Source organism: Monodon monoceros, unplaced genomic scaffold, assembly GCF_005190385.1.
Source record: "Monodon monoceros isolate NGI ecotype Baffin Bay Population unplaced genomic scaffold, NGI_Narwhal_1 Super_Scaffold_6, whole genome shotgun sequence".
Lineage (NCBI taxonomy): Eukaryota > Metazoa > Chordata > Mammalia > Artiodactyla > Monodontidae > Monodon > Monodon monoceros.
In genome coordinates, this window is record NW_021703783.1 from 74,085,452 (window position 1) to 74,111,069 (window position 25,618).

At 43.1% G+C, this 25,618-nt stretch overlaps 1 protein-coding gene across 6 annotated transcripts in view; it reads left to right on the forward strand.

The window, feature by feature from the left end:
• The first annotated feature begins 576 nt into the window (after positions 1 to 576).
• CRADD (CASP2 and RIPK1 domain containing adaptor with death domain) overlaps positions 577 to 25,618 on the forward strand; it is a 192,007-nt gene continuing 166,965 nt past the window's right edge. For 4 of the 6 annotated variants that reach the window (XM_029206635.1, XM_029206640.1, XM_029206639.1 and 1 more), the window contains exons 1-3: positions 577 to 697; positions 1,817 to 2,056; positions 3,621 to 3,924. In XM_029206635.1, the coding sequence (XP_029062468.1) occupies positions 3,627 to 3,924 (298 nt within the window). In that variant the 5' untranslated portion in view covers positions 577 to 697; positions 1,817 to 2,056; positions 3,621 to 3,626. Of the gene's footprint in view, positions 698 to 1,816; positions 2,057 to 2,096; positions 2,990 to 3,620; positions 3,925 to 25,618 lie in introns of those variants that run through there. The other 2 variants (XM_029206636.1, XM_029206637.1) reach the window with 2 other exon arrangements.

Sequence of the window (25,618 nt, forward strand, 5' to 3'; positions counted from 1 at the left end):
GTCCTCCAACAGGCTGATTGACAGCAGCTGGCTGTCAGAGAGCCACCTCAGAGAGCCAGTCAGAGAGCCAGCCTAGTCATTTAGGGGGCAGCATGGATGCTTAGCTCAATTTTCCGAAAGGGGAATTTGATGGTCAAGGGCTTCACCTTATGGTTTTAGGTGAGATCCTTAATAGCCAACCTCTCAAGTTCTTCACCATAAGAACTCCATGTGCCTCAGCTCCTGCACTGTCTCTGCTAATGCCATCTCTCACTCTCTTCTCTTCTGTGAGCTCTCATGGAACCCACTGTTGGCTTACCACCTCCCCCTGTACGTCATCAGCAATGTCTCCTTCTCTTTCCTAGGAGATCTCAAGCCTTTCCAAATACGATGAGTCATTAAGAAGCATTTTAAAAATATGTAGTTTTATATGGGTGTTTTTGGTGTTATTTGTTTCAACTTTGCTATTTGTTTGAAAGTTATCAAAGTTTACAGTTGGAAAAAATCCTTTTTTTTTCCTTCCCCCAAAGTCAGTAACCTCAGCTATTGACACTATCGCAAGAGGTTTGTACTTTATCTGGATGAAGACAGAATATTGCTAACACCTGTCCACCAACAGAAGGAAAATCTTGCCCAGGAAAGGACGGCAGTTCCAGAGTGAAAGAAGACGGTGAGAATGAAGAGAGTACCTGGAACTCAAGAGTATCAAGAGTAGGAGGTGGCACCAGAATGATTTACTAATATTTTGGTTGTCACTAGAATAGTAGACACTTCACCATACAGGGGTGTGTCATGTACTGTGTACTGGAAAGGGCATGAAATCAGAGGGACCTGGTTATAATTCAGGTTTTGCTATATATTAGCTTTGAGATTTTGGCTAAGACACTTGACCACTTTGATTCCACGGTCCTCACATGTGGAACGTGTAAAATGCTAATGATAATAATAATACTTGCCACCCAATGTAAAAATATTGTCACTGGCATAGTAAAATGGTATATTGGTATAGTAACCCTTTAAACTTGTTACAAAAGTTAGAATGTTTTGAGGAGGGAGGTTTAGAAGTGCTTTCCATTGATTTGCTTACAAAGATATTTTCATCTTCCACTAGAAGTGTTGGTTATGAAAATCCTCTATAGAAATAATGATTTTTGAGGTTTTCTTCTGTTACTGTCAACCACTTTTAGCAGGTGTACAACTTTCTGTGTATGTCACCCAATTGACTTAAAAGTGATTTAATGAATGTATTTACTGATTGCCTCATTTCATAAAGGAATCTGAGTAAGGACCCTCAATTTAACATTCTTTTCTCTCTATATATTTGGAGCAGGCATTTATCTTGCCTTCCAACTCCAAACTACATGCCCCAGACACACTTACTGCTAATGTCCCTAATTCCTCATGACAAATCCCTATCTGTGCAGAATAGCTGGTTGATTGCTGTAACTGAATCCTGACTGATTGATTTGTACACTTTTTTTGGGCAGGACCCCTGTGATATAAAGGAATGAACTTGCATTTTAGTGGGGGGAAAACAGATGATAAACAATTAAGTAAAAGTTTTAGTAACTGATATGTCCTTCAGATAAAAATAAAGCTGGAAAAGGGGATGGGGAGCGCAGGAGGTGAATGTTGTGAGTTTAAATAGCGTGGTGGTGGGCACTGCAGTTTTAAATACAAGTGGTCATGGAAGGCTTCCCTGATAAGATGACTTTTGAGACCCGACTATTATGTCAATTGGGTGCAAGTCCCTGGTGGAGCTCATGTGTTAAAATGCAATTATTCAATTACTCTTTCCATAGATAACTCCCTAAATGATGCTATTTTCCATCTCCAGGTGGTTATATTCTCTACCCACAGCAAACATGGCGGAAAAGGCTTCATCCTGATATCTGGGCCACCAATAAAGATGGCCACAGCACTTCCTGTGTTTGCCCTTAACAAAGATGGCGACAATACTTCCTGTTCAGGGCTTTTGCCTTCAACAAAAATGGTGCTTACGGTACAGGTTCCCTGACACTTTGTGGAGTCCGGTTGCAGTTTTTTTTTTTTTTCCTTAAGATACGTGTTTGCAGACGTAAGTAACAGGATCCCAGAACCCCCGTATGCATCTTTTCTCGAAGGCACCGCGCCGCGGCGTCTGTGGCCTGGGCCCTGCGTGGCTCCCCCGCCCGCTAACTTCCTCGCGGCGTTCCCGAGCCGCTCGGGCTGGGGTGGCGGTGGAGGTGCTCGGGGCCCTGCTCTCCCCTCGGTCTTCTCTGCAGGTCATTCCCAGCACCCCGTTTATAGCGGGTCAGGTGGCCCCTAAAATCTTTCATAGTTCTTTCCGTTCCTAATGCCACAGGGCTTCAGCTGGCGAGGCGGGAAATAAAAAGTCCCACATCGGCGGGGACAGCCCAAAGGGCACATTTTCCTGCTCACCTGCCGCCTCTCGGGGTCGCCCGCTGTGGCTCTACTTTCTGTGGGTGTCATAAAGCCCCATTTGCCGTCCCCCGTCTCCCCTCCCCGCCACTTACATACCCTCTTAGCCGTCCCTCTGCTCACTGGTGCAGTGGTCTTAGAAACAAGCCTTCCATGGCGTGTGGACATTAAAAAAAAAATCTTTTAAAGGAAAAAAAAAAAAGCACAACATTAAATGTCCCGTGCATGTGTGGCTATGACAGTGTTGTGATGGAAATTCGAAATTCTTCCAGAGGAGGGCTGGAGTCTGTGACTATATATAAGATTTACTGTAGTGTGGGCATGAATGCCTAATGTTCTCCTTGAAGGCAATGGTGTATAGGCCTTTTCTCTTAGGGAAAAAGATCCTTAAACTTATTGGTACCTGCCGGTTTATTGCCCCACTTCCATTGATGATCAGGTTCTGCAGATGCTCGCGGTCTTAAGGGCTCTTGTGTGCATATTGGCGGTTTCTGCGGTAATGGGGTGTCTCTGATGAACGCAATGTTAAAGGAAAAGCACTGTTTCTTCTCAAGTATGTTGGAATGAAGTGCTCCTCTGTAATCCTCAGGTAAAAGTTGCTTTTTTTTTTTTTTAGAAGATGTTGGGGGTAGGAGTTTATTACTTAATTTATTTATTTTTGCTGTGTTGGGTCTTCGTTTCTGTGCGAGGGCTTTCTCTACTTGCGGCAAGCCGGGGGCCACTCTTCATTGCGGTGCGGGGGCCTCTCACCATCGCGGCCTCTCTTGTTGCGGAGCACAGGCTCCAGACACGCTGGCTTAGTAGTTGTGGCCCGAGGGCCTAGTTGCTCCGCGGCATGTGGGATCCTCCCAGACCAGGGCTCGAACCCGTGTCCCCTGCATTAGCAGGCTGACTCTCAACCACTGTGCCACCAGGGAAGCCCCAAAAGTTGCTTTTTAAGCAGTGTCTCTAATCCACTTTTCCCCAAATCTCTTTATGGAACAAGGAATGGAGCTAGGACCCCATTGTGTGGAAAGTAAAAGCAGAGAAGATGATTCATGTTCTGAAGCATTCGAAATTAATTCAGCTTGGCTTAACAGCCGTGTATTAAACACCATGGCCTGGCGTTCTGCTAGGGTTCAAAGATGTCCGTGACCTTAAGGAGCTTGCACTGTAAGACACTATCTTTAGGGGCTCATCAGGCTTCCTGTGATCTGAGCTACCATTTTGTGTCTTCCCAGGGGGAGATGGAGGCTAGAGACAAGCAAGTGCTTCGCTCCCTTCGCCTCGAGCTGGGTGCAGAGGTACTGGTGGAGGGACTGGTCCTCCAGTATCTTTACCAGGAAGGGGTCTTGACGGAAAGCCATGTTCAAGAAATTAAAGCTCAAGCCACAGGCCTCCGGAAAACAATGCTGCTGCTGGATATCCTACCTACCAGGGGTCCTAAAGCATTCGATGCCTTCCTAGATTCCCTGCAAGAATTCCCCTGGGTAAGGGAGAAACTGGAGAAGGCAAGAGAAGAAGCCATGGTTGAGCTGCCTGCAGGTAGGCCTCAAAAAGATCACTCCAGACCACCTCCACGATCGTTGGAACTGTGCCCTTTGGATTTGAAGTTGGGGTTTTAGGCTGGGTGGGGGTTGGCGGGTCCTGAAAGTGGGAAAGGAGTTTGGTTTGCAGGCATGTGGCGCTGGAGGGACTGGTTGAGGAGATGGAGTTAGGAAGTGCAGGGAAGGAGGGAGGAATGGAACACGATTGAGAGGGTGAGGAGGGAGCTCAGAGAATACATTTAGAAATGCTTCCAGGGAAAGTTGGCAAGTCACTTGGGAGGCATGTTCTCATCAGAGAGCCAGGTCATATCTCAGCCCTTGGCATTGGGAGCCATTTGGAAAGTGCAGATGGGAAAGCAGGCTTTAGGCTTCCTGATAACTGATTCGTGGGGTGCCAGAGCAGCCGGCTGGGAAAGGTCAGACTCATGAAGAAGGGGACAGCCTCTAGGAAGGCACGCCTTGCACCTGTTCCCTGGGCTGTCCTGCATGTCCAAAGGGGATTATTTGGAAGGCTGGCTTAGTTTGTTTTTAAAGACTATTGATTTAAAGTCATCCTTTTTAGTATGGCTTTGTTCAGACACCTTGAGTATTTAATTTTATAAGGACAGTAGTTTTTTTTGGGGGGTGGGGTGTCTCATTTTGATTTTAAGGAATGTTGGAAGCTATAGAAAAGAGAAACAGTCCTAGTGCTATCAGCCTGGCTTGTAGCAGGAAGAAGATGTGAGATGAAACACTTGTTTCTTCTCAACACCTCCCATGACGTCTACTTTTTACAGAGGTTGAAGAGCAGAGAACTGAACTGGCAAAAAAAAAAAAAGAAGGAAAAAAGAAAGTTGACTTGTAAATTTTTAACAGAGTTAGGAAATTGACATTCTCAGTTTTTTATAGCAGTGATAGTTAGACCTACCCCAACTCAGGGATCTCCAGAATTTGTTGTTGCTGTTTTTCAAATACCAATATAACTAGTAAAAACACAAATGCCGGTAATAAAGAAACTACTTTTATTATTTTTGCCCCATGGACCTCAAATTTTGAATGATTTTCCAGACCACATGATAAGTAATCATGACTAATTCTTCTAATATTTTTATTAATGACATATGTCTGAATATTTGATCAACATGAGATAACTGGTTGACTTAGGAAGGCCTGGGAAAATCCCAGTGGAAAAAGCAAAAATATTTTCATTTCCTTGCATGGCCAAATTACAGGTAAATGTATGTTTCAGGCTTTTTGAAATACTGAAAAAAGCTGGCCTTTGAGGACCACAGGAATTTTCAGGTTGGATTTGTTCTTACAAAATAAAATACTCCAGGTGAACAAAGCCAAACTGAAGTAGGTAAAATGTTTCTACCACTTGATTGAAAGCAGAATATGTAACATAGAAGTGGGGAGATGTTAAAAGAAATATTAGGGTGTCCGATATCTTTTCATGGTATTTGCCTTAGAGGTTCCTCTTGGCAACACATAGTTGGAAATAACAAAACAGGCAAAGCTGAAAGCCTGTTACTACTGAAATACTTAATTTAATTTTATAATCATTGTAGGTGTTGTAAATAGTATGATTGTATGTTGTTCAAAGAGGTGTGACCCCGTTTTCATTTCTTCTGATTCATTCAAAGAACAAGAAAAGTTATTTTTAACAAATGGTGAAAGTTACAATGATGTTGAAGAAAAAAAATATATATATATATTTTTAAGTGAGCAGTATGAAACATCGCGGACCGGGAAAAAATTCAGTGTATCTGTGCTGAAGTTTGGAAAAATAACGTTAATACGTTAATTCTGTGGAAGTGGTCAAATGGAACGATAGGTTGGCTACTGCACAAATGAAGTCCTCTCAATTGTTTTACTTCTTGTTGAGTAACACTGCTACTGAAAAAAATATCCTGAAGAGAGAGTTTGATTTACATAGCGTTCTGTATACTTTCCACAGTGGCAGTTACACAAACTCACTTTTTAAATAGTTTTTGTTAATTACTGAATATTTTAAGTAAGATTACAAAATATAAGTAAGGTGTGAAGAACAATGGTACAGTGAACACCTGTCTCCCCATCACTCAGTTAAAAAATATTACATGGGGCTTCCCTGGTGGCGCAGTGGTTGAGAGTCTGCCTCCCAATGCAGGGGACACGGGTTTGTGCCCCGGTCTGGGAAGATCCCACATGCCGCGGAGCGGCAGGGCCCGTGAGCCATGGCCACGGAGCCTGCGCGTCCGGAGCCTGTGCTCCGCAACGGGAGAGGCCACAACAGTGAGAGGCCAGCGTACTGCAAAAAAAACAAAAAAATTACATGGCCTTTGAGGACCCCTGGGTGCTCCTCTCAATCCTAGCTCATCCCCAACCTCCACTCACCGATAAACCTTGAATTTGGAGTTTATCATTTCCTTCTTCACTTTGTAATTTTCCATCTCATAAAACTCACTTTTAAATTCCACCTATGTTATGGAAAATTCACTACACCATAAGTTTCAGCAATATCTATATACGTAAGGTGTGGAGGAAATGGTATATTTTAAACGAGTTGTTAGTTAACAGCCTTCTTTATTTGAGACCTTAAACTTTGTGTTAAATTAACTTGATGGCTGTATTTTAATTATGAAATTAAATTAGGACTTAATTAATTGGAAACGTATTTTTTTTTAAATCCTGGAAAGAGTATATTAGACTTGAAATGCCTTCAGTTTTAACGTAAAAAATGCGAATGGACCCAGAGGCCTATTTTCCAGGACCCCAGTGCTTCTCCAGTGTCGTAATGGAGTAATTTTAATAAGGTTTTAAATAGTCCATTTAAATTTTTGTAAAGGCATGTTTGAACTTTGAAGAATTAGAATGTAGGAAAATGTGGTGCTTATATATGTATGTGTATACAATAACCTCTTCTGACTTTTTACTCATTTCAGTCTCAGTTATTAATTAATTTGTACAGGTTTGGTGGTTTTCTCTTGGGAGGCTTTGAAAATGAATGGGGAGGAATGGCTTTCTCTTTGGCCAAGAGGTCTATCCTGATTGATCTGAATGAACTGATGTTATTTTATAAAAAGTTTTCTTGTTTTGGTCTTTTCAGAGATTCCTGGTTTTCCTCTTGTTTGTTTGGTTACTTTTTGTGTTTCACTTGTAAACTTTGAGCTACTTAAGAGGCCTTCTTTGGTGATTGATCCCTGTTAGTTGCTTTTAATTTATATTCTGGGTGTCATTTTTTATTTATGTATTTTTAATTTTTATTTTATTTTTTAATAGACACCTAGCCATTTTATTTTATTTTATTCTTGGCTGTGCCGTGTGGCGTGTGGGATCTTAGTTTCCCCACCAGGAATAGAACCCATGCCCCCTGCAGTGGAAGCCCTGAGTCTTAACCACTGGACCACCAGGGAAGTCCCTGGGTGTCATTTTTTAGAGAAGAATCAAGTTGTATCTTCTCTCTATTCTTCTAAACCATGCCCCCAGGAAATCCCAAAACATTAAAAAAAAAAAAGTTAAACTTTTGATTCTCTCAGTGTGCCTATCCCTATTAAAAAAAAAAAAAAAGACCAAGATGTTCATGGATAATTGATTTTGTGTTTTTCTCACCTTATAAAGACACTTATATTTTATTATTTTTTAATCTTTTTTAATAAATTTATTTTATTTATTTTTGGCTGCGTTGGGTCTTCGTTGCTGCGTGCGGACTTTCTCTACTTGCAGCGAGTGGGGGCTACTCTTCGTTGAGGTGCACAGGGTTCTCATTGCAGTGGCTTCTCTTGTTGCGAAGCACAGGCTCTAGGCGTGCGGGCTTCGGTAGTTGTGGCTCGTGGGCTCTAGAGCGCAGGCTCAGTAGTTGTGGCACACGGGCTTAGTTGCTCTGCAGCATGTGGGATCTTCCCGGACCAGGGCTCGAACCCATGTCCCCTGCACTGGCAGGCAGATTCTTAACTACTGCACCACCAGGGAAGCCCAAGACTCTTATATTTTAAAAGAGGAATTCTGGCAATAAAATGACTTAATCCCGCCTGGCACCATGGAAGGCACACTTCATGGTATGTCCCCTACTGGCCAAGGTCACGTAGTAGACACTAGATTAGCTGGAAATCCTCCCTGGGCTCCTGGCAGGTCACTTAGGAGATGAGGATAGTGCTGAATCTGGGTAAAGGCAACATGTGTCTTCCTGCCTGGCTTCCCGCTACTCATGGGCCCTGTCTAGGCTGACAAGCTCGCTCTGGTGCCTGAGCTAATCTGGATCTGGAAAGGAGGTTTGTCAGCAGCCCCTGTCTCACCAGCTGGTAGGACTTAGCCTTAGGTCATGGTGGGAGTGACTTCTGGGCCCAAGGACTCCCTGTTCTACCATGTTGGCCCTGGCTGTGGGATTGGGTCTCTGCCATGATTCCCACTTAACAGTCAGCCTGGCAACCCTTCCTTTAACCCCAGTCTTTTTTAGGCTTGGGAGTTTTTTTTTTCTTTCTTCCTAGGCTAAATTTCTGCTTTATATTCTCTTAGCCACCAGCAAGGATGAAAGATAAATGTCTTATAATGCAGCGCAGTGACTCCTGTTGTAGCATCAGATGCCTCAACTCTCTGGCCTGCTGGAGTAGCTGTCCTGGGGCTGACATTTGTTGTAGCCTTGCCTGAGCTTGAGCTGGTCCTCGCCATGGACCCTGTGCCCTGGACTCTGTGGCTGTCCTCACTGGAGCAGGATGCAGGGCTGGCCTGTTTCCCCTCTGCCCAGAGGGTCCAGGGCTCAGCCTGTCCCTTTTCGAGCTGGCCTCGTGTGACCACATAGAGCTACGTCAGCTGCTGTTTTGAGATATACTCTGGCTGTCAGATGTATACTTGGATACATCTGAAGTTACTGAGCAATAAAGTTACTGAGCAATAAAAAAGCAATGAAGTTTTTACTCTAGGTATTGTAATAGGTTTATTAGAGAGATTTCCAGCCTGGGACTTTTTAATCATACCATGAGTTCATACCTACTCTGGGTATGGTAATTTCAGTGTTGATCTCAGTTCATCAGGCTTGTGGTCTGTCCAGGCACTTCCACTGTGGCTGAGTAGTGTTCACTCTGTGGCATCCCGTGTCCTAGAGAGGGGATGGTGGGTCAGCGTTCAGAGCAAGACCCCTCCTTGTGCTAAGGGCAGATTCTACAGAGAGCCCAGGTTTCTATGTGTCTCCAATATGATTATCAGATACTTCCTGAGGACCAACTAGATGCCAGGCACTAGGTGATAAAGATACATGAAGATCTCCAGATCAGCTGAGAAGACTCGTTCATTCATTCAACAGATATTAGTCTTGACCACGTGCCAGACATTGGGTGCTGGGTATATTGTAGTAAACAAAGCGCCTGCCCTTCTGGAGCTCACTATATTCTGTAGTCTGATGGGGACCAACAACGAGCAAGTGAATAAATAATACATCAGGTGGTGAGAGTGCTTTGAAGAAGGACAGTGTGCGTGGTGTTGAGGAAGGGCTTTCCGTAGTATGTGGGGTGGTCAGAGAAAGCTTCTCTGATGAGAGGACGTTGAGTAGAGACCTGAATTCTTCAATAGAGTGGATACCTGGAGGAAGAGCTTTCAGATAGAGGGGACCACGAGTGCAAAGGAACTCAAGTGGAGACCCAGTGACAGGGTGCCTAGAGTCCAGGCCCTTCTGGGAGAATAATCTTTCTCCCAGAGAGATGCTATGTCATATTGCCGGTCGTAAAGGCCCAGTCTTGACTGTTTGTCCTTGTGTTTCCCAGAATGTGAGATGTGTGCACGGCCATGATCTTGGGTGACTCTTAAAATGATTTTAGATGATATGTGGACATGGGATTAGATCACAAGGTGAAAGAGCTATTTCCTTTTTCTTTCTCTTTCAATCCTGATAACATCCAAGTGAAAACCTCCATTTCGTACAAGTGTTTCTGTAACATCTCTTGACACTTGCCAATTTTTCTTCCTAACAGACAGCAAAAGCTCCTCATGCTTAAAGCCTTCTGTAGACAACAGTATTTAGTTACAATTTAGTTGTTTTGCTTGTTTTTTCCCCTTGTATCAATTTAATGGTTTTCTGACATTGTGGCAAGTAAAACTGTATTTAAGTAAAATTGAGTCAACATAAAGAAAAAGACTAAGAAAATAATAATGGTATGACAGTATGGCAAAAAGTGTGAAGATGCGTGTCATGTATTTTCTCATTTGAAAAGAGCGACAGGAGTTTGGGGCAGGAAGCATCGTCTGGCTGGCACAGTTGGGGCAGGAAGGCTCTGGCTCTAGTTCAAATGGAAGATAACACCATATTCAAGGTACTTTACTGTTCTGCGTATTCAGTGGATGCACAGTGGCTGGGAACTGGTTAAATTTATTAGCAGAATTGCCAGAATGACTTAATTTTAAGTTGTCTAATTTGTAAACGCATTCGCTTGCTAATGTAACAAGTCAGCAAAATGGAGACACATCCCAGTATTCTAGACTTTAAGACTGGGAGGGTGATGGTCGCAGATCATCTCATTTTTCTCTGAGAAAACGGAGTGCTAGAGAGATTAAGACAACTTGCCCATGATCACACAGCTAGTTAATGTGATTTATTGCCAGGACTGGAACCCAGGCCTCCCGACTCTGGATTTAAGACTTTTGCTACGCAGACTTGGCTCCCTGCTGGGTTTGAAATGGAATTGTATTATGCTGTAGTGTTAATCATTGAAATTAGCCTTTAAAAAAATTGTACTAATGCTTTTTTCTTCATTTTAAGAGGAAAATTTCAAGGGCTTTTAGAGGTATACTGGGATGAGATTTTACTAAAATATTTAATTTTTATCAGTGCCAATTTTAATCATTTAAAAGGAAATTTTGATGGGTCAGTACTGCATTTTGTCAGAAGACTCCACCCCTCACCCCCCCACCCCCTTCTGCAAGGCTGACATACAGAAAGGGCGAAAGACTTTTATCAAGTATTTATGGGACTGATGAAATAATGCATCTGTTGGCAGCAAACTGCAGCTCTTTCTAGGAATAGCAAACCGTGTGACAGGTCTCTCCTCAGCAGGGATGCCTCCATATCCATCTAAAAAATGGATTTAATGTTCTTTCCTTTTAGAAATTCTCACTGTGACATTTTTTTCTCCCTCCTGTGGATGTATGGGTTGCTTGGCTACATCAATCACCCTACTGACCCTCAGGGTTGATTTAGCTCAGTGTTGTTTAACTCTGCTTTTTAAAAAAGCCTAATGATCCTCAGGCTTCACCCCAGGCCAGTTCATGCCAAAATCTGTGGAGGTGGGGTCTGGGCACAAACACGCCTACACAGGCACAGACACCTTCCTAGGTTAATTTTGAAGTGCAGCCAGGATTAAGAACCTTGAGATCCGACCAGCAGATCGTGCACATGGCTCCTTTCTCACTTATTGCTCCCTGGCTGTGAGCCTCCCAAAGCTGTGTGCTTGCTTGAAGAGTTGCTGTTGTTTTCAGGTGGGGGAAGGTGGAAGGGAGCTAGGAATAGAGATGTAGAAGGATAGAGAGCTTTGTTTTAAACCTGTGCTCACCATTGTTGTTAATTCTTTGAATTCCCTGAACATTGTTGCTTAAGAATGTTGTAGCATCACAGACCCCATGCAGGTGTGACTCTACTACCAACATTAAACTCCATTAGCGCTTCTTGGGGATTCATAGGCTACGTGTTCACAGAACAAAACTGAAGAGAGGGTTTTGAACTATCTGGCGAATTTGGATTTGGGGGAATTCCATTCATTGTCTATTCACATTGTTTAGTAATTACAGACCATCCACAATACTGTGTGCCCTGTAGATCAAGCTGTGTCCAAATGGAGACAGAACCTGCTGGAGGAGAGTGAGTTGGGTGCTGCTCTCAGCTACAGAGGGAGCTGAAGATGGCTTGAGGATGGATGAGAGGAGGAGAGACAAATGGCCAGTCGGGAAGACTGGGACTGGCTTAGTCTGTCCATCTGTGGGTTGGTCAGACAATCTGCCCACAGTTTCTGTTGATAATTAAAAATGAATTTTAATCTTTTCTGTGTCTCACCAAGAACCTCAAATAATACCAGTGAAATAATAATCATAGTATTTATCAGCAGCTTAACTTACCATGTGCCAGGCACTGTTCCAGGTCCTTTGCATTTATTAATTCATTTAATCCTGACAGTAACTTAATGAGGTAGAAGGTATTATTACCTCATTGCACAGAGATGTTAAGTCACTTGCTCAAGGTCATACAATGTAGTTAAGCCAAATTTGCAATCTAGGCACTTTGACTTCAAAGCCTGCTGATTCATGTCCTGTAAAGACACTTTCTCAAAATTTGCTTTTCTCTCCTCCCTAATTCTGATAACCTGTGGCTGCTTCAGAGCCTGTTATTTACCAGCCCCCACTTTTTCCTCCCCCCCTACTCCAGGCTCTCCCAGACATGCAGCCACAGGGTCTTTTTCTTTCCCACCTATTGTCCAAAGACTAATTTCTGGTTGGTCTCTCTCTCTTCCCCATCTCTCATTTTATCTTTTTTTTGGGGGGGGCGGGGAGGGGTAGGGTCTAATGTGAGGCCATAGGGGGCCAAGGGACAGGGCCCTTGGGTTGCTTCCATCCCACTTGCTACCTTGAGAGTAAAAAAAGACTCAGTCTTCTTGGCTGTGATCAGGAGATGGTGTGTTGGCTCTCCTGGTTCTGGAATCAGGTCCCACTTTTCCAGCTCTTAAATCATGCTATGGAAAGTCATCAGTTCCAATAACCAGCTTTTCTGGTGGCGTGGCCTCCGAGTTTAACTGTACGTTTAGCAAGGTAGTGTTCTCTTTTTATGGGTGTAGTTCAAACTTGTAGGCTGCTGTTGTAGCTAGCTGCAGGAATGTTTGCCTTTACTTAATTTTAATAGGCAGCTGTGTTTATACTTGTTCCTCAGTTTGAGCAGTAAGGAGTATATGAATATGATTCTTTGGAGGACTTTTCCCCCAGAGGGAAAAAAGAGTACATTGTACTTTTCCAAACAGTAAATTTTAATTGAGAAGGAAATGTAGCTTCTAGAAGTTTGGAGCAGGTTTTAGTCTTAGGCTTTACTTTTGTTAGCATTATAAAAGAAATCTTAACTCCTTGTGAGAAGCGCCAAGTTGACAATTCCTGGAAATGTTCATGTTCTATTTATGCTCAGCACCATAGCAGAGAGGGTGGCGACACTGTTACCAAAATAAAACTGCTGAGATGTAGTAAGTGGCAAACGAGAGCTTATGGTTTTATAACCTAAGTATAAGACTTTTGAAGCATCTCTCAGTCCCACCATTTGTCCATAAGGTATATAGGGGCTGAATGGTAATGGGGCAGTTGTTTTGGAGAATTACAGAGCAAGCAGAGCACATCTGTTGGGACTTGCCCTGTTGTTAGAACTGGGGAAGGTTAGAGCCAGAAGGTACCTCAGAGACTTTACAGATGAGGGAACTAAGAGATGCGTATCAGTCAAACATGTATGTGGGCTCTTTGGTTCAACCAGTAGACCTCTTGCTAACATAAGCAAAAGTGGAAATTTCTCTAATGTGCACTGGGTAGTTCACAACTTTGAAGTAGTTGCTAAAATTTCAGGGTTCAGTAAAGGCAGGAGTCAGGCAACCCTGGGGATTTCTGGGCATTGATGACCATCTCCAGCTCAGTTCCTCCACTTTGTCTTCTCTCGACGTTCAGAGCCTGGTTGGCCTAGGCTGAGTCATGAGCCCTTCCCTTAGGACACCAGAGTCACCTGGAGTGGGGAAGGGACAGTTCCAAAAGGAAGAGGTGAAAGCTCATTCATGCTTTGTGATACTGGGGCTGGACCCTGCAAACATTTCTCCTTTGTCAGGTGGTGCAGTGTTAGTTTTCATCAGCATCATGCCCATTCTTTTTATATTTAACAGGTTCTACACTTGTGGGCCTGGAAAGAACTGGTAGCCCTTTAAGGAAGGAGAATGTTCTACATCTTTTTTCTTTTTCTTTTTTTTTAAAAATAAATTTATTTATTTATTTTTGGCTGTGTTGGGTCTTCGTTGCTGTGCACGGGCTTTCTCTAGTTGCGGTGAGCAGGGCCTACTCTTCCTTGCGGTGTGCAGGCTTCTCATTGCGGTGGCTTCTCTTGTTGTGGAGCATGGACCCTAGGCATGCGGGCCTCAGTAGCTGTGGCACGCGGGCTCAGCAGTTGTGGCTCGCGAGCTCTAGAGCGCAGGCTCAGTAGTTGTGGCGCATGGGCTCAGTTGCTCCGTGGCACGTGGGATCCTCCCAGACCAGGGCTCAAACGCGTGTTCCCCGCATTGGCAGGTGGATTCCCAACCACTGTGCCACCAGGGAAGTCCCTGTTCTACATCTTAATATAGCAAGGCCCAGGTTGAAGGCCAGAGGTGGTAGGAAGAGTAAAGGAGAACAGTTTTTGAAAGAAGATAGGTCTTCTAAAACCTTTTCAAAATCAGACGATATTGGGGGGAAAAATGGATTGAGAATGTTGAAGTAGAGAGGAGGTTAGAAGGAGAATTTGGATTGAGTTCTAGCCTAAGGGCTTTACGTATATAAACTCACTTTATCCTCATAGACCTTTGAAGTAGGTACTATTACTGTCAGTAGATAAATCTCCCAAAGTCACACAGCTCAATAGTAGCAGAGCTGAGATTTGAACACTGACAGTCTGGTCTTCAGTCTTATTGATCACTAGGCAATTCCAGTTCTCGGTTGTGATTGGAGTCATGTGCCTTAGATTACCTGACCTGGGCTAGGCACAGCTTCTTTATTTCCTGACCCCTTTTTGCCTTGGGTCTCACCTGTGGCCAACATTTTCATGCTTTTTTTGTTGTTGTTGTTTGTTTTTTATACAGTTTACCAAATGGGAGATTAAAAGATATACCAAAGAGGATAAAAAACGTTTTCTAAGAAATGTGATTAGACGAAGATTTTAAAAGAGATTGACATGGCAATTTTTGTTCGTTGAGTCTTTAAACTTGTCTCTCCCCTTTCAATTTCTTTTTATTCTCAATTAGTCTCAATTTGATGGTGCCATGGGAAAATGTGCTTTTTTCAGGCCTCTCCTATTTGTTTGAGCCCTTTTATTCCTTCATGTGTCTGTCAGGATCCATTCTAGAGACAAAAACCACTAGTTATTTGAATAAGGAAAATTTAATATAAAGAATTATACACTAGTAAAAAGTTAACAATGGTTAACTACTGACAGAGGTAAAAGAGGTCTCCAAGGAATACAGGAATAGCAAGTGGAAGAAGCTACTTTTTCTAGGGCTGGAAGAGAGTACAGGTTGAAGGCACTACGAGCTTGCACAAGGCCCCTCTCCACTCCCAAGGCTGTGGTTCAGACCTCACTGGAGGTGAAGTGACTGCCACATGAGTATGCAGCCTGCCGGTGGCCAGGGAACTAGCCAGAGGTTCCAGGCTGGAGCTGGTCTGTAGGAGCTGCCCACCAGGTTGAGAAACTTGTTAGAGAATGTGGGTAGAGCAGAGTTGATTCTCAGAAAGCAGACTGCTGAGTGGTAGAGAAATTCCCTGGATAGTGAGCACCTTTTGTTTCCCAAACACCACTGGCAGTAGTACACTTCAGGGGGGATAAAGCATCCCAAACCAGAATGAAAAGCCCCTTCCTCTGCAATGGCCTTGCAGTATCCCTCTAGTGCCCTCTACTGATGAAAACTAACACTGCACCACCTGACAAAGGAGAAATGTTTGCAGGGTCCAGCCCCAGTATCACAAAGCAGGGCAAATAGGGTGAATACATTGTATTAGCAAGAAGTAATACATTGCTAATTGGTGCACCTCATCTGTAAAAGGATGATAGTACATAAATCCCGAAGTACTTCTTAGACGCTGATTCATTCATTCATTCATTAGGCAACATTTTTTATCTACCATTGCTGGCTGTTCTGCTAAGGCTTTGAGATTATGATTGTCATTGTCTATTTTTCTTTGTTCCTCCCTGCAAAAAGAGTGCAGTCTTCTCTAAGGCAGAGGCTGTGTTTTGTTTTTGTTTTGTTTTTGCGGCACGCGGGCCTCTCACTGTTGTGGCCTCTCCCGTTGCGGAGCACAGGCTCCGGCTGCGCAGGCTCAGCAGCCATGGCTCACGGGCCCAGCTGCTCCATGGCATGTGGGATCTTCCCGGACCGGGGCATCGGCAGGCGGACTCCCAACCACTGTGCCACCAGGGAAGCCCAGAGGCTGTTTTTTTCTCTGTACTTGCAGAATCTATCTAGCATAGTGCTAGATACATGTTAATCCTTAGGTTTATTGAATGAATGAATGAATGACTATAAAGATGAATGTAAAGGCAGAGTAGTACCCTCAAAGAGTTTATTTAAATTTATTTTAGGTTTTTTTTGGCCGTGCCACACAGCTTGTGTGATCTTAGTTCCCTGACCAGGAATCGAACCTGGGGCCCCAGCAGTGAAAGCGCCAAATCCTAACCACTGGACTGCCAGGGAATTCCCATCAGAGAGTTTAAATTGCAACTGGGGAAAGGTAGAGGCAAGTACTTAAGTATTGATATAATACAGTATTCTGGTTATCTTTTGTTGTGTAACAAGCTACTCCAAAACTTAGTGGCTTAAAATAACAGTCCTGTATTTTACCCATGAATGTGCAGTCTGGCCAGGGCTCAGGTGGGACAGCTATTTCTGTTTCATCCCGTGCCAATTGCGGTGGTTTACCTGGGGCTGGAGGATCCATTTCCCAGGTGGGTTGCTCACATTTCTGGTAAATTGGTGCTGCTTGTTGGTTTCTCTCCACGTAGGCCTTTCTACAGGTAGCTGGGGTTTCCTCACAGTATGTGGTTGAGTTTCAAAGGGCAGGGAGTAGAAGCTGCTTGTTTCTTAAGTCCTGGATCCGGATACTGGCATAGTGTTGGCTTTCACTGTGTTCTTTCAGTTAAGCTGTCCCAAAGCCCAGATTCAAAGAGAGGAGATAGAGACCTCACATTTCCTGGGGGGTATGTCAATCATTTTGGGGCCTTACTGTACTTATCAGATACAGTGGTTTAAAATATGTATATTTCTTATCATAAATGGGAAATTAGCTGCCCTGTATGAAAGTGACTTGTAAATTAATAACAAATGTTATTTGATGTTGTTAATGTTTAACAAGAAAGTTTTAAAAAGTGAAAATGGATTTTCTTTCCGAATATAAAAGCAACACGTATTTGTTGTTTAAAAGAAAGCTCTAGAAAGATATCAAGAAAATGGAAATCACCCATAATCTTATTGCCCAGAGGTAACCACGGTTTATAATAAATGAGTAGTGAAATGCAATATTTGGGTTTTTACCACAGGAAATTTTGTTTTAGAAGCTCTTTCTTTTCTGAGCGCTAGTCATTTTGAGAAAGTTATTATTGATACTAACACTGAAATCCATGTGATGCCAAATAAAGAAAAAAATTCAGATTATATGTGTGTGTGTAAAAATATATACTTTTCTTCAGAGAGTGAAACTTTCTGAATCAACCTGAAGTAGTCTTTTCATATTATTATGAAGGCTCGTTGCTATTTCAATTAACAGAGGGTGGGTGTGGGAGCCCTGGACTTAAATGACCTTCTCCAGTGACTCTTAGGGAACTACGAGTGGTATTTTTCACTCTGCCATTTAAAGTATTTTTCTGTTTATCTTTCTGTGAGTATTCTATTTCAAAGTATTGCACTAGATTATTATATAACCTGATTTTTTCAAAGTCTCCTGTCTGTATGCTTTTAAATACTACTACATTTCTAAATCTTTCTTCTTCACTGTTTTTCCCAAACTGTTGGGCTATAGGTGATGAAGCCTTTGCCTGTGGCGTGTTAAGATATATTGATGTCCTTCAAATTGACTAGATTTGTAAATATGTTAGTGTTCTGAATTGTAGATTAGATTTTTTTCCCCCTTGCTCTTGGAAAGGCATTCCGAATACTTTTTTTTTTTTTTAAACAAATCAGTATATTTCAAAGAAACTGTTAAAACCTTTGGCAGAATAGACATATCCCACGCCCCTCACTCTTTATTACCAGGGTAATACCATAAACCATTGTAGGAGGGGCTGGATAAGTCAGAGAAAAGAGCAGGTATGAGAAACACCAGAACTTTGCTTCCTGCATGATTTCAGCAAACGCTTATTGAATATCTACTACGTGCCAGGAGTTAAACAGGTATACAAAAGTTAAGGTATAATCCCTGCCCTCAAGGTGCTCCAGATAAATGAGATGATACATGTAAAGTACTTAGAACAGAGCCTGGCATATATTACACATTCAGTTAATGTTTGCTGAATGTTAGTTAGTAAAATTCCGTAGGAGGCATACAACTAGGAAAAAATGTCTAAAAAGCCTTCTTAGGGAGACAATAATGAAAATAAGGTTGAGAAGCACTGGATGGGGAAGGACTCGTTACCTGATTGGACCCTGGGCTGAGGGAGACGGAGGATTCTGGGATGACGCCCAGGTTTCTGGTTTGGACACTTACTGAAATTCACCAAGACCGGATACACAGGAGGTATGGTTGATGTACAGATTATGCTCGTTGAATTTAAGCTAGTAGTGACTCACAGGTATTGGGCACTTATTGTGAGCCAGCTCCTTTAGGTGCTGTATATTTGTCAGTAGTGCAAAGTAGATACTATAATATTATTGTTCCCATTTTAAAGATTAGGAAGCTGAGACCCAGCCCAGGGCCACATAGCATTTCCATTAGTGAAAATGCTTGGTAAGCTTTTGGAGATGTGGGTCTAGGTTCAGGATGGAGTCCTGCTTCTACCTTTTGTTTGCTGTTTGACCTTGGGGATTATTATTATTTTTTTCTCTGAATATAATTCCTTTGTTTGTAAAATAGAGCTGCCTCTTGCTGTTCTCCAAGAGTAGTTGTTCAGGTTAAATGAGAGGAGATACGAACACATCTTCTAAAGCGTATGTGTATATGTAGGTAGTATTTTTTTTTTTTTTTTTTTTTTTTGCAGTGCGCGGGCCTCTCACTGTTGTGGCCTCTCCCGTTGCAGAGCACAGGCTCCGGACGCACAGGCTCAGCGGCCATGGCTCACGGGCCCAGCCGCTCTGCAGCATGTGGGATCTTCCCGGACCAGGGCACGAACCCGTGTCCCCTGCATCGGCAGGCGGACTCTCAACCACTGCGCCATCAGGGAAGCCCTGTAGGTAGTATTTTTAATGTTAGCTGGTACCCCACAGTAAATGCCGTTTTCTCCCTTGCTGTACTTCTTACCTTTCTCCTCTGTGTTCAGGTAGCTCCCCGGGGTGTTGGAAGGACAGAGTGAGAGCCTCCCACCCTCATCCCTCCACCATTTTTGTTGCAACTACATCCATATCGTCTGATTCTTCCCCATCATCCATCCCAGAAGATGACTCAGGAAGCTTTTATTTCCATGGGTTTTCATGAACCTCCTCCCATCTAAACACAGTGATTCACTTCTCAAGCTGTAGTCATTTGACTTCTGCCCCTTACAGCTGTTTTCACAGAGGTCATCGGTGACCTTTGGTTAGGTCGATCGACATTTTTCATGTTGCCACTTGCTGTCTTGGCAGCATCTGACGTTGGGGGCCACTCTCTCATTCTTGATGTTGCCTCCTTCCTTGGTCCTGTTTTTCCTTCTGCCTCTCCATCTACTATTTCTCAACTTCTTCTTAGTCTGCTTGCCTCTTAAATGCTTGTCTTCTCCTGAGTTCTGTCACATCCTTCCTCTCCTCTCACTGGCACCATTCTTCTTGGGCAAAGCCCATCTGTACTCATGGCTCGATGACCACTTCAGTAAGAACTGCTTCTAAATCTCTGTCTCCAGCCCAAATAGATAGCTGCACTCCAGTCCTCGGTACCTTAGCTCAACATGGCCAAAATACGACCCCTCATTTCACACATCAAACTTCCTCCTCCTCAATGATACTTATTTTTCTCCAATTCAAAAATATATTCCTATATATGGGCTTTTTTTTTTTTTTTTTTTGAGTTCCCCAACCAGGGATTGAACCTGTGCCCCCTGCAGTGGAAGCATGGAGTCTTAACCACTGGACAGCCAGAGAAGTCCCAAAAGTGGGCTTTTTTTTAATTGTTATTTTATTTTATTTTTTTTTAAAGCACTTATTCCAGACATCACTTCTTTCTTGAAGCTTTGCATGACCCCTTCATGGCTAGCTGAGAAACTCCTCTTCTGTGTTTCCAGAGGGCTTGGGGCATATTTCTGTTATGGCACATCGATACTATGTTAGAGTTTTGTCCTCAAGCATACTATGAGTTTGGTGACGGCAAGAACTTAGTTTTACAACCTTATAGACTCAGAACCTAACATGTTGCCAGATACCTAGTGGGACCAATAAACATTAGTTGAATGAGTGATCTGTGGTAGCCTTATTTGCTCCCCTCACTTCCCTCTTAATCTCTAAGTACCATAACTATTTATATTAGTTTGCTAGGGCTGCCATAATAAAATACCCAGGCTATGTGGCTTAAACAACAGAAATTTATTTTCTAACAGTTCTGCAGGCTGGAAGTCCAAGATCAAATTGTCAGGAGGTTTGTTTTCTTCTGAGGCCCCCTTGGCTTGTAGATGAGTGGCCTCCTGCTGCCTCTTCACATAGCCATCCCCCTGTGTGTGCATCCCGGTGTCTCTCCGTGCGTCCTCATTTCCTCTCTTATCAGGATACCAGGCAGGTTGGATTAAGGCCGCCCTAATGGCCTCATTTTAACTCAGTTACGTCTGTAAAGACTCCAAGTACAATCACAGTCTTAGGTATTAGGGGTTAGGGTTTCAACGTATGAATTTTGGAGAGGCTGGTTCAGCCCATAACACTATTATTGCTTTTTGAAAAACTTTATCTTAGTGTTCAGCTCATCCTGGATAGGCAGCAGATAATAACTCTTTAGTTCTTGACCCTCCGTGATAGTGATTCTTTGGCATTTCTTAGTGGTTTCTATTTAGTGTTTGCTGAATACCAGCCATTAGCCATTCATTTTACCAAACTTAAAACAGAGTTTGTTCTGGTCTCTGTGTAGCATAAGTTCTGAACTGTCTGTCTGGGTATTAATCCATTTTATCAGCATTATTAGTAACTGTTGTAATAATGAAATCTCACATGGGGGGTGGTGTTCCTTAACTTCCTTATTGCTGAAAATTCCAGTTGTGGAGGTACAGGTTAAGTATAGGAGTGGGTACAGCAGTCAGAACCCTTGAAGCCCAGCTCTGCCCAGGGCCAAATCATTTTAAAGATGAGGGGAATTCAAAGACTGAAGATTTGAGGCTTTCAGGATCGGCCCCTTTGAACTGATATTCCTAGGAACACTGTACAAAGTAAAAGCAAAATGAAAATCACCCCCTCCAACATGCACATGTCACAGGAGACTTCTAACAACACGACTCCTTGCCTGCTAAGAGAATAGTTTTGTGCACATAGTAAGTAGCCTTGGTTCTTCAGTTCTGGGCTCCTTCATTAATCTGCAGTTCAGCTTTCTTACAGTTGAATCTATGGCCCATCCCCTGGGCTAGTTACTAGCTGACTTCCCTTTTACCCCTTCATTTCCCACAAGTGCCCTAGAGTCTTGGCCTCCTGCTTCTTTCTTCTTTTCTCCCCTCCCCAAGTACTCCCCCGCCCCCCAGCTGTCACCTCCTTTGCTTGGGTTCCTCTCCCTCAGGCTAGTCTCGTAATCTCTCACGGGGCATCCCTTCTCCTCCTGTTTCATTCGCCTTCTGTTCCTTACTTCTTTCCTTCTCCAACGGACTTCTCCTTTGAGACACAGGCTGAACAGTTTCTAAGCTCATTTTGACTTTTCGTTGCTACTTACCTTTGCTGTAAAGCAGGGGTTGGCAAACTATGGCCAAATCCTTGTGAGCCAAATTCAGTCTACTACTTGTTGTAGCATGGCCTGTGAGCTAAGCATGGTCCTTCTATTTTTAAAGAATTGAAACAAAAACGAAACAAAAGAAGAAGATTTCATGACCTGTGAAAATTATATGAAATTCAGATTTAGTGTCTATAAATAAAGTTTGCTTGGAAGGCAGCCGCGCTTGTTTGTTTATCTGTTGTCTGTGGCTGCTTTCACGCCGTGCTAGCAGAGCTGAGTAGCTGCAGTAGAGACCCTGTGGCCCGCAAAGGCTAAAAAATATTTACTCTGGACCTTTACAGATAAAGTCTGCCCATTCTTCGTATAAAGAGTGAGAAGGGCCGGAAAATAGTCCTGCACGACAGGAATCAGCTTTGTTTACCTTTCTTTTCTTGGTGCTTACCAGAGGGCTGGATTAAAGCTAATGCTTAGTTCTAAAATTGTTTTGAGAGTCAAAACCGGACAGGCCTTTCTTCAGGGCAGACTTCTCCTGTGAAAGTATGTCATTATCTTTGCCCTTTCTTTTGACTAAAATTTTGCCAGAAGAGATTTGTCATACCAGAGCCACTGAACCTTTTCTTTCATTTCTAAAATTGTACATAAGAGAAGAAGAATTAGGTAAACCAAACAGATAAAACTCCTTTGTACTCTGCACATTCACACCAGGATTAAATTTCAGCTTATCAGCTTATCGTGTATACTCACTCATGGTTTAGTCTCAAGATTTTTAAGTATTAGGGTGATGAGATAATGTTAGCATTTAAGTACTAACCACAAAAATAGTTGAGCAAGGTTTGCAGTCATGAGCATTTGCCTTTTGTTCCCATCCATTAGGTGTTTTGTGTATTTTTTTTTTTACAACCCCCCACCTTGTCTTTGTTTTCATGTCTTTTAAAGGAAATTATCACTGACACTCAAACCTCCTGACAAGTAATGCCAAGCAAGGGTAAGAATTTCTTCCCATTCGTTCTCCGAGATAGCCATTGTGCGATTTCTGTCTATTATTCAGAAGTGTGGCTGTATTGGGTTTCTCAAGCCCTTAAGGCATTTGTTAACAATACATTTTGAGTGTTCACAGAGTGCTGTGGGCTCCAAAAGGCATCAGCGGATTTCATCAGAAATAGAAGGTAGAACAAGGGGTCTGTAATCGCTATCACAGGAGAGGGGTGACATGTATGTGAAATTCTGAACATTTAACAGCAGGCTACAAAGAAAGACCAATGGATGGAGGTCCACCAGAGCATGCAACACGAAGGCATGGTCTCAGTGGGGTGGGGAGGATAAAGTAGGAAGTGCTTCTAGGGTGACACTGGGTTTTATGGAATGTAGTCATTGCTTACTAGGGAAGAAGCCAGTCCAGACAGAGTAGATGCTGAGTACTTTCTCCTAGACATCTTCTCAGGGTGCCTTGCTGGATCATTAAACCCATCATGTTGCAAATGGAACGAATTTTTCCCGGTAAATCCAGCTCCTCCTCCTGCTTTTAGTCTTCTCATTCATGTCATTTTTGTTTTCTGAGTTATATACCTGCCCTCTTTACAAAGTAGGTTCTTGAATGAGTGGGTTCTGTGAGGGGAAGGACAGCACATAGATTGTTTGGTTCAAAGGAAGAATTGATATATTTTTTTAAAAAGAGAGAGAGAGAGACAGGTGAGAGAGAGAAGATGAGTTGGTGGATGATCTTGTTTTCTAAGGATTGGATTTGGGCTCGATAGGGTAGTGGAGTGAGGCTGGAGTGTGAGGAAACTGGCCTAGGGAGAGAGAAGAACTCTCCCACCTCCCATCTTCCAGGGCTGACTTCAGTAACTGCCCCATATCTTCCTGATTTCCCCAGATTTTAGTTGAGATTCGAGACTTGCGTTGCATTACTCATCGTAACTAAGAAAATCCTTCCTGAGTTGGCTTCAGGTTGGTGCAGCTGCTAGGTCCTGATAGTGATAGGCTTTGACGGGGGACTGAAAATTCCACATTCGAGGTGGCATCCAACTGTGGCTCTACCTGACATGACTCTGCAGTTTCCCTTGTGAAAGGGAAATGTCTCCACCTGTTCTTTGACTCCTTTTCATGGTCTTCTTGCCTCCAGGCTTCCCTCCAGGCTTCTTAGAGCATGGTTCACACTGTCCCACTGTTCCTTCCACCCTTCCTGTACACTCTACGAAACAAACAAGCAAGCAAAAACCCCACAGCCCTTTTCAGGCCAGCACACCGTATAGGTGCTGTGGTGGCCTGCGAATGGGAATGCAGCTGTTGGTCTTTGGCATTATTGATGGTTCTCTGCAGGGCCATGAGAGCAGTCGTCCTGGACAAATAGGATAAAATCTCCCACTCCGAGGTCACTGGTTTTTCCGCACTCCGGGCCATTCAGATTTGGTAAGCTCCATTCTGATTCATTCCACAAAGGCTTAAATCATTTACATTGTTTTGTTCAACTCACTCAGGAAAGGAAAGCATAGACATTTTAATTACTTTACTACAGTGTTTCACACCTGCTACAGACTCCCACAGCCAGCCAAATGCAGATCTTGGCTCCAAGGTTGCTGACTGCATGCTGTGTTCTTGAGGGCAGAAGTGAAAACCGCCCAGGACAAAACAGCAGTTTCTCTTTAGAAGGTGAAGGGGAGCAGAATAGGCTGCCCCGAGATGTGCTCCTTTGGCATGTGGATTATTTTGAGCTGAAGAGAATCAAGGCCCAGCGGACTGAAGAAGAACTTTTAGCTCTCCCTTAACTATCTACAAGAATTTAGACAGGGGGCCTGGCCCAGAAAGAGAGCTATTACCAGAGATAACTTTTTATCAGAATGACCTTATCTGTTTGGCAGGGCAAATATCTATTTACCGAACATCTGGTCTTCTTATTGTCCTGAGAATTACTCTCTTCCCCTTTGAAGCCCCAGACTCCTAGCCCATTCTTTAGCTCAGGAATCTATATAAGGCTCAATCTCCCTGCTCACCCTTGGGTCTCATATTTTTATGGGGCTCCAGTACATGTAAAATTAAATTTCTTTTTCTGCTGCTAATCTGTCTTAGGTCAATTTAATTATTAGGCCAGCCAAAGAACCTAGAAAGGAAGAAGGAAAATTTTTTCCTCCCCTGCAAAAGTAAGAAAACAGGTGCCATGAAGGAAAGAGGTGCCAATTAGGTATTGCTTTTTTTTTTTCCATATAAGATCCTTTTAATTTAAAGAACATTTGAAACAACAAGGATTTACTGTATAGCACATGGAACTATATTCAATATATTGTAATAACTTACAATGGAAAAGAATCTGAAGCTGTACACCTGAAACTAACACAGTATTGTAAATCAACTATAGTTTAATTTAAAAAAAGAACTTCTGAGTAATTGAGAATATAATCAAAAGGACTAGAAATCAGGTGATCTAGGCTCAGATGTTTCCTGTTTCCTACTAGTTCTGTGTCCTTAGACAAGATTTAAAAAAGAAAAAACTTTTTACTTTGAAATAATTTAAGACAAGTGCAGTAAAACAGTTCCCAGGTACCCTACACTCAGTCCCCGTTCCCCTCCCACCCCACGATGAAAATATCTTACATAACCATAGTCCATTGCCAAAACCAGGAAACTGACATTGATTTAATACTATTAAATACATCATCGGGATAGTTTTTACATGTACTCTGCGTGTGTGTGTGCAGCTCTATGAAATTATGTAACGTGTAGATTCGTGTACGCTTTTGGTTTTTTCTTTTTTTTTTTGGTACGCGGGCCTCTCACTGTTGTGGCCTCTCCCTTTGCGGAGCACAGGCTCCGGACGCTCAGGCTCAGCAGCCACGGCTCACGGGCCCAGCCGCTCCATGGCATGTGGGATCTTCCCGGACCGGGGCACGAACCCGTGTCCCTTGCATCGGCAGGCGGACTCTCAACCACTGTGCCACCAGGGAAGCCCTGCTTTTGGTTTTTAATGCACACTTATCTTGAAATTA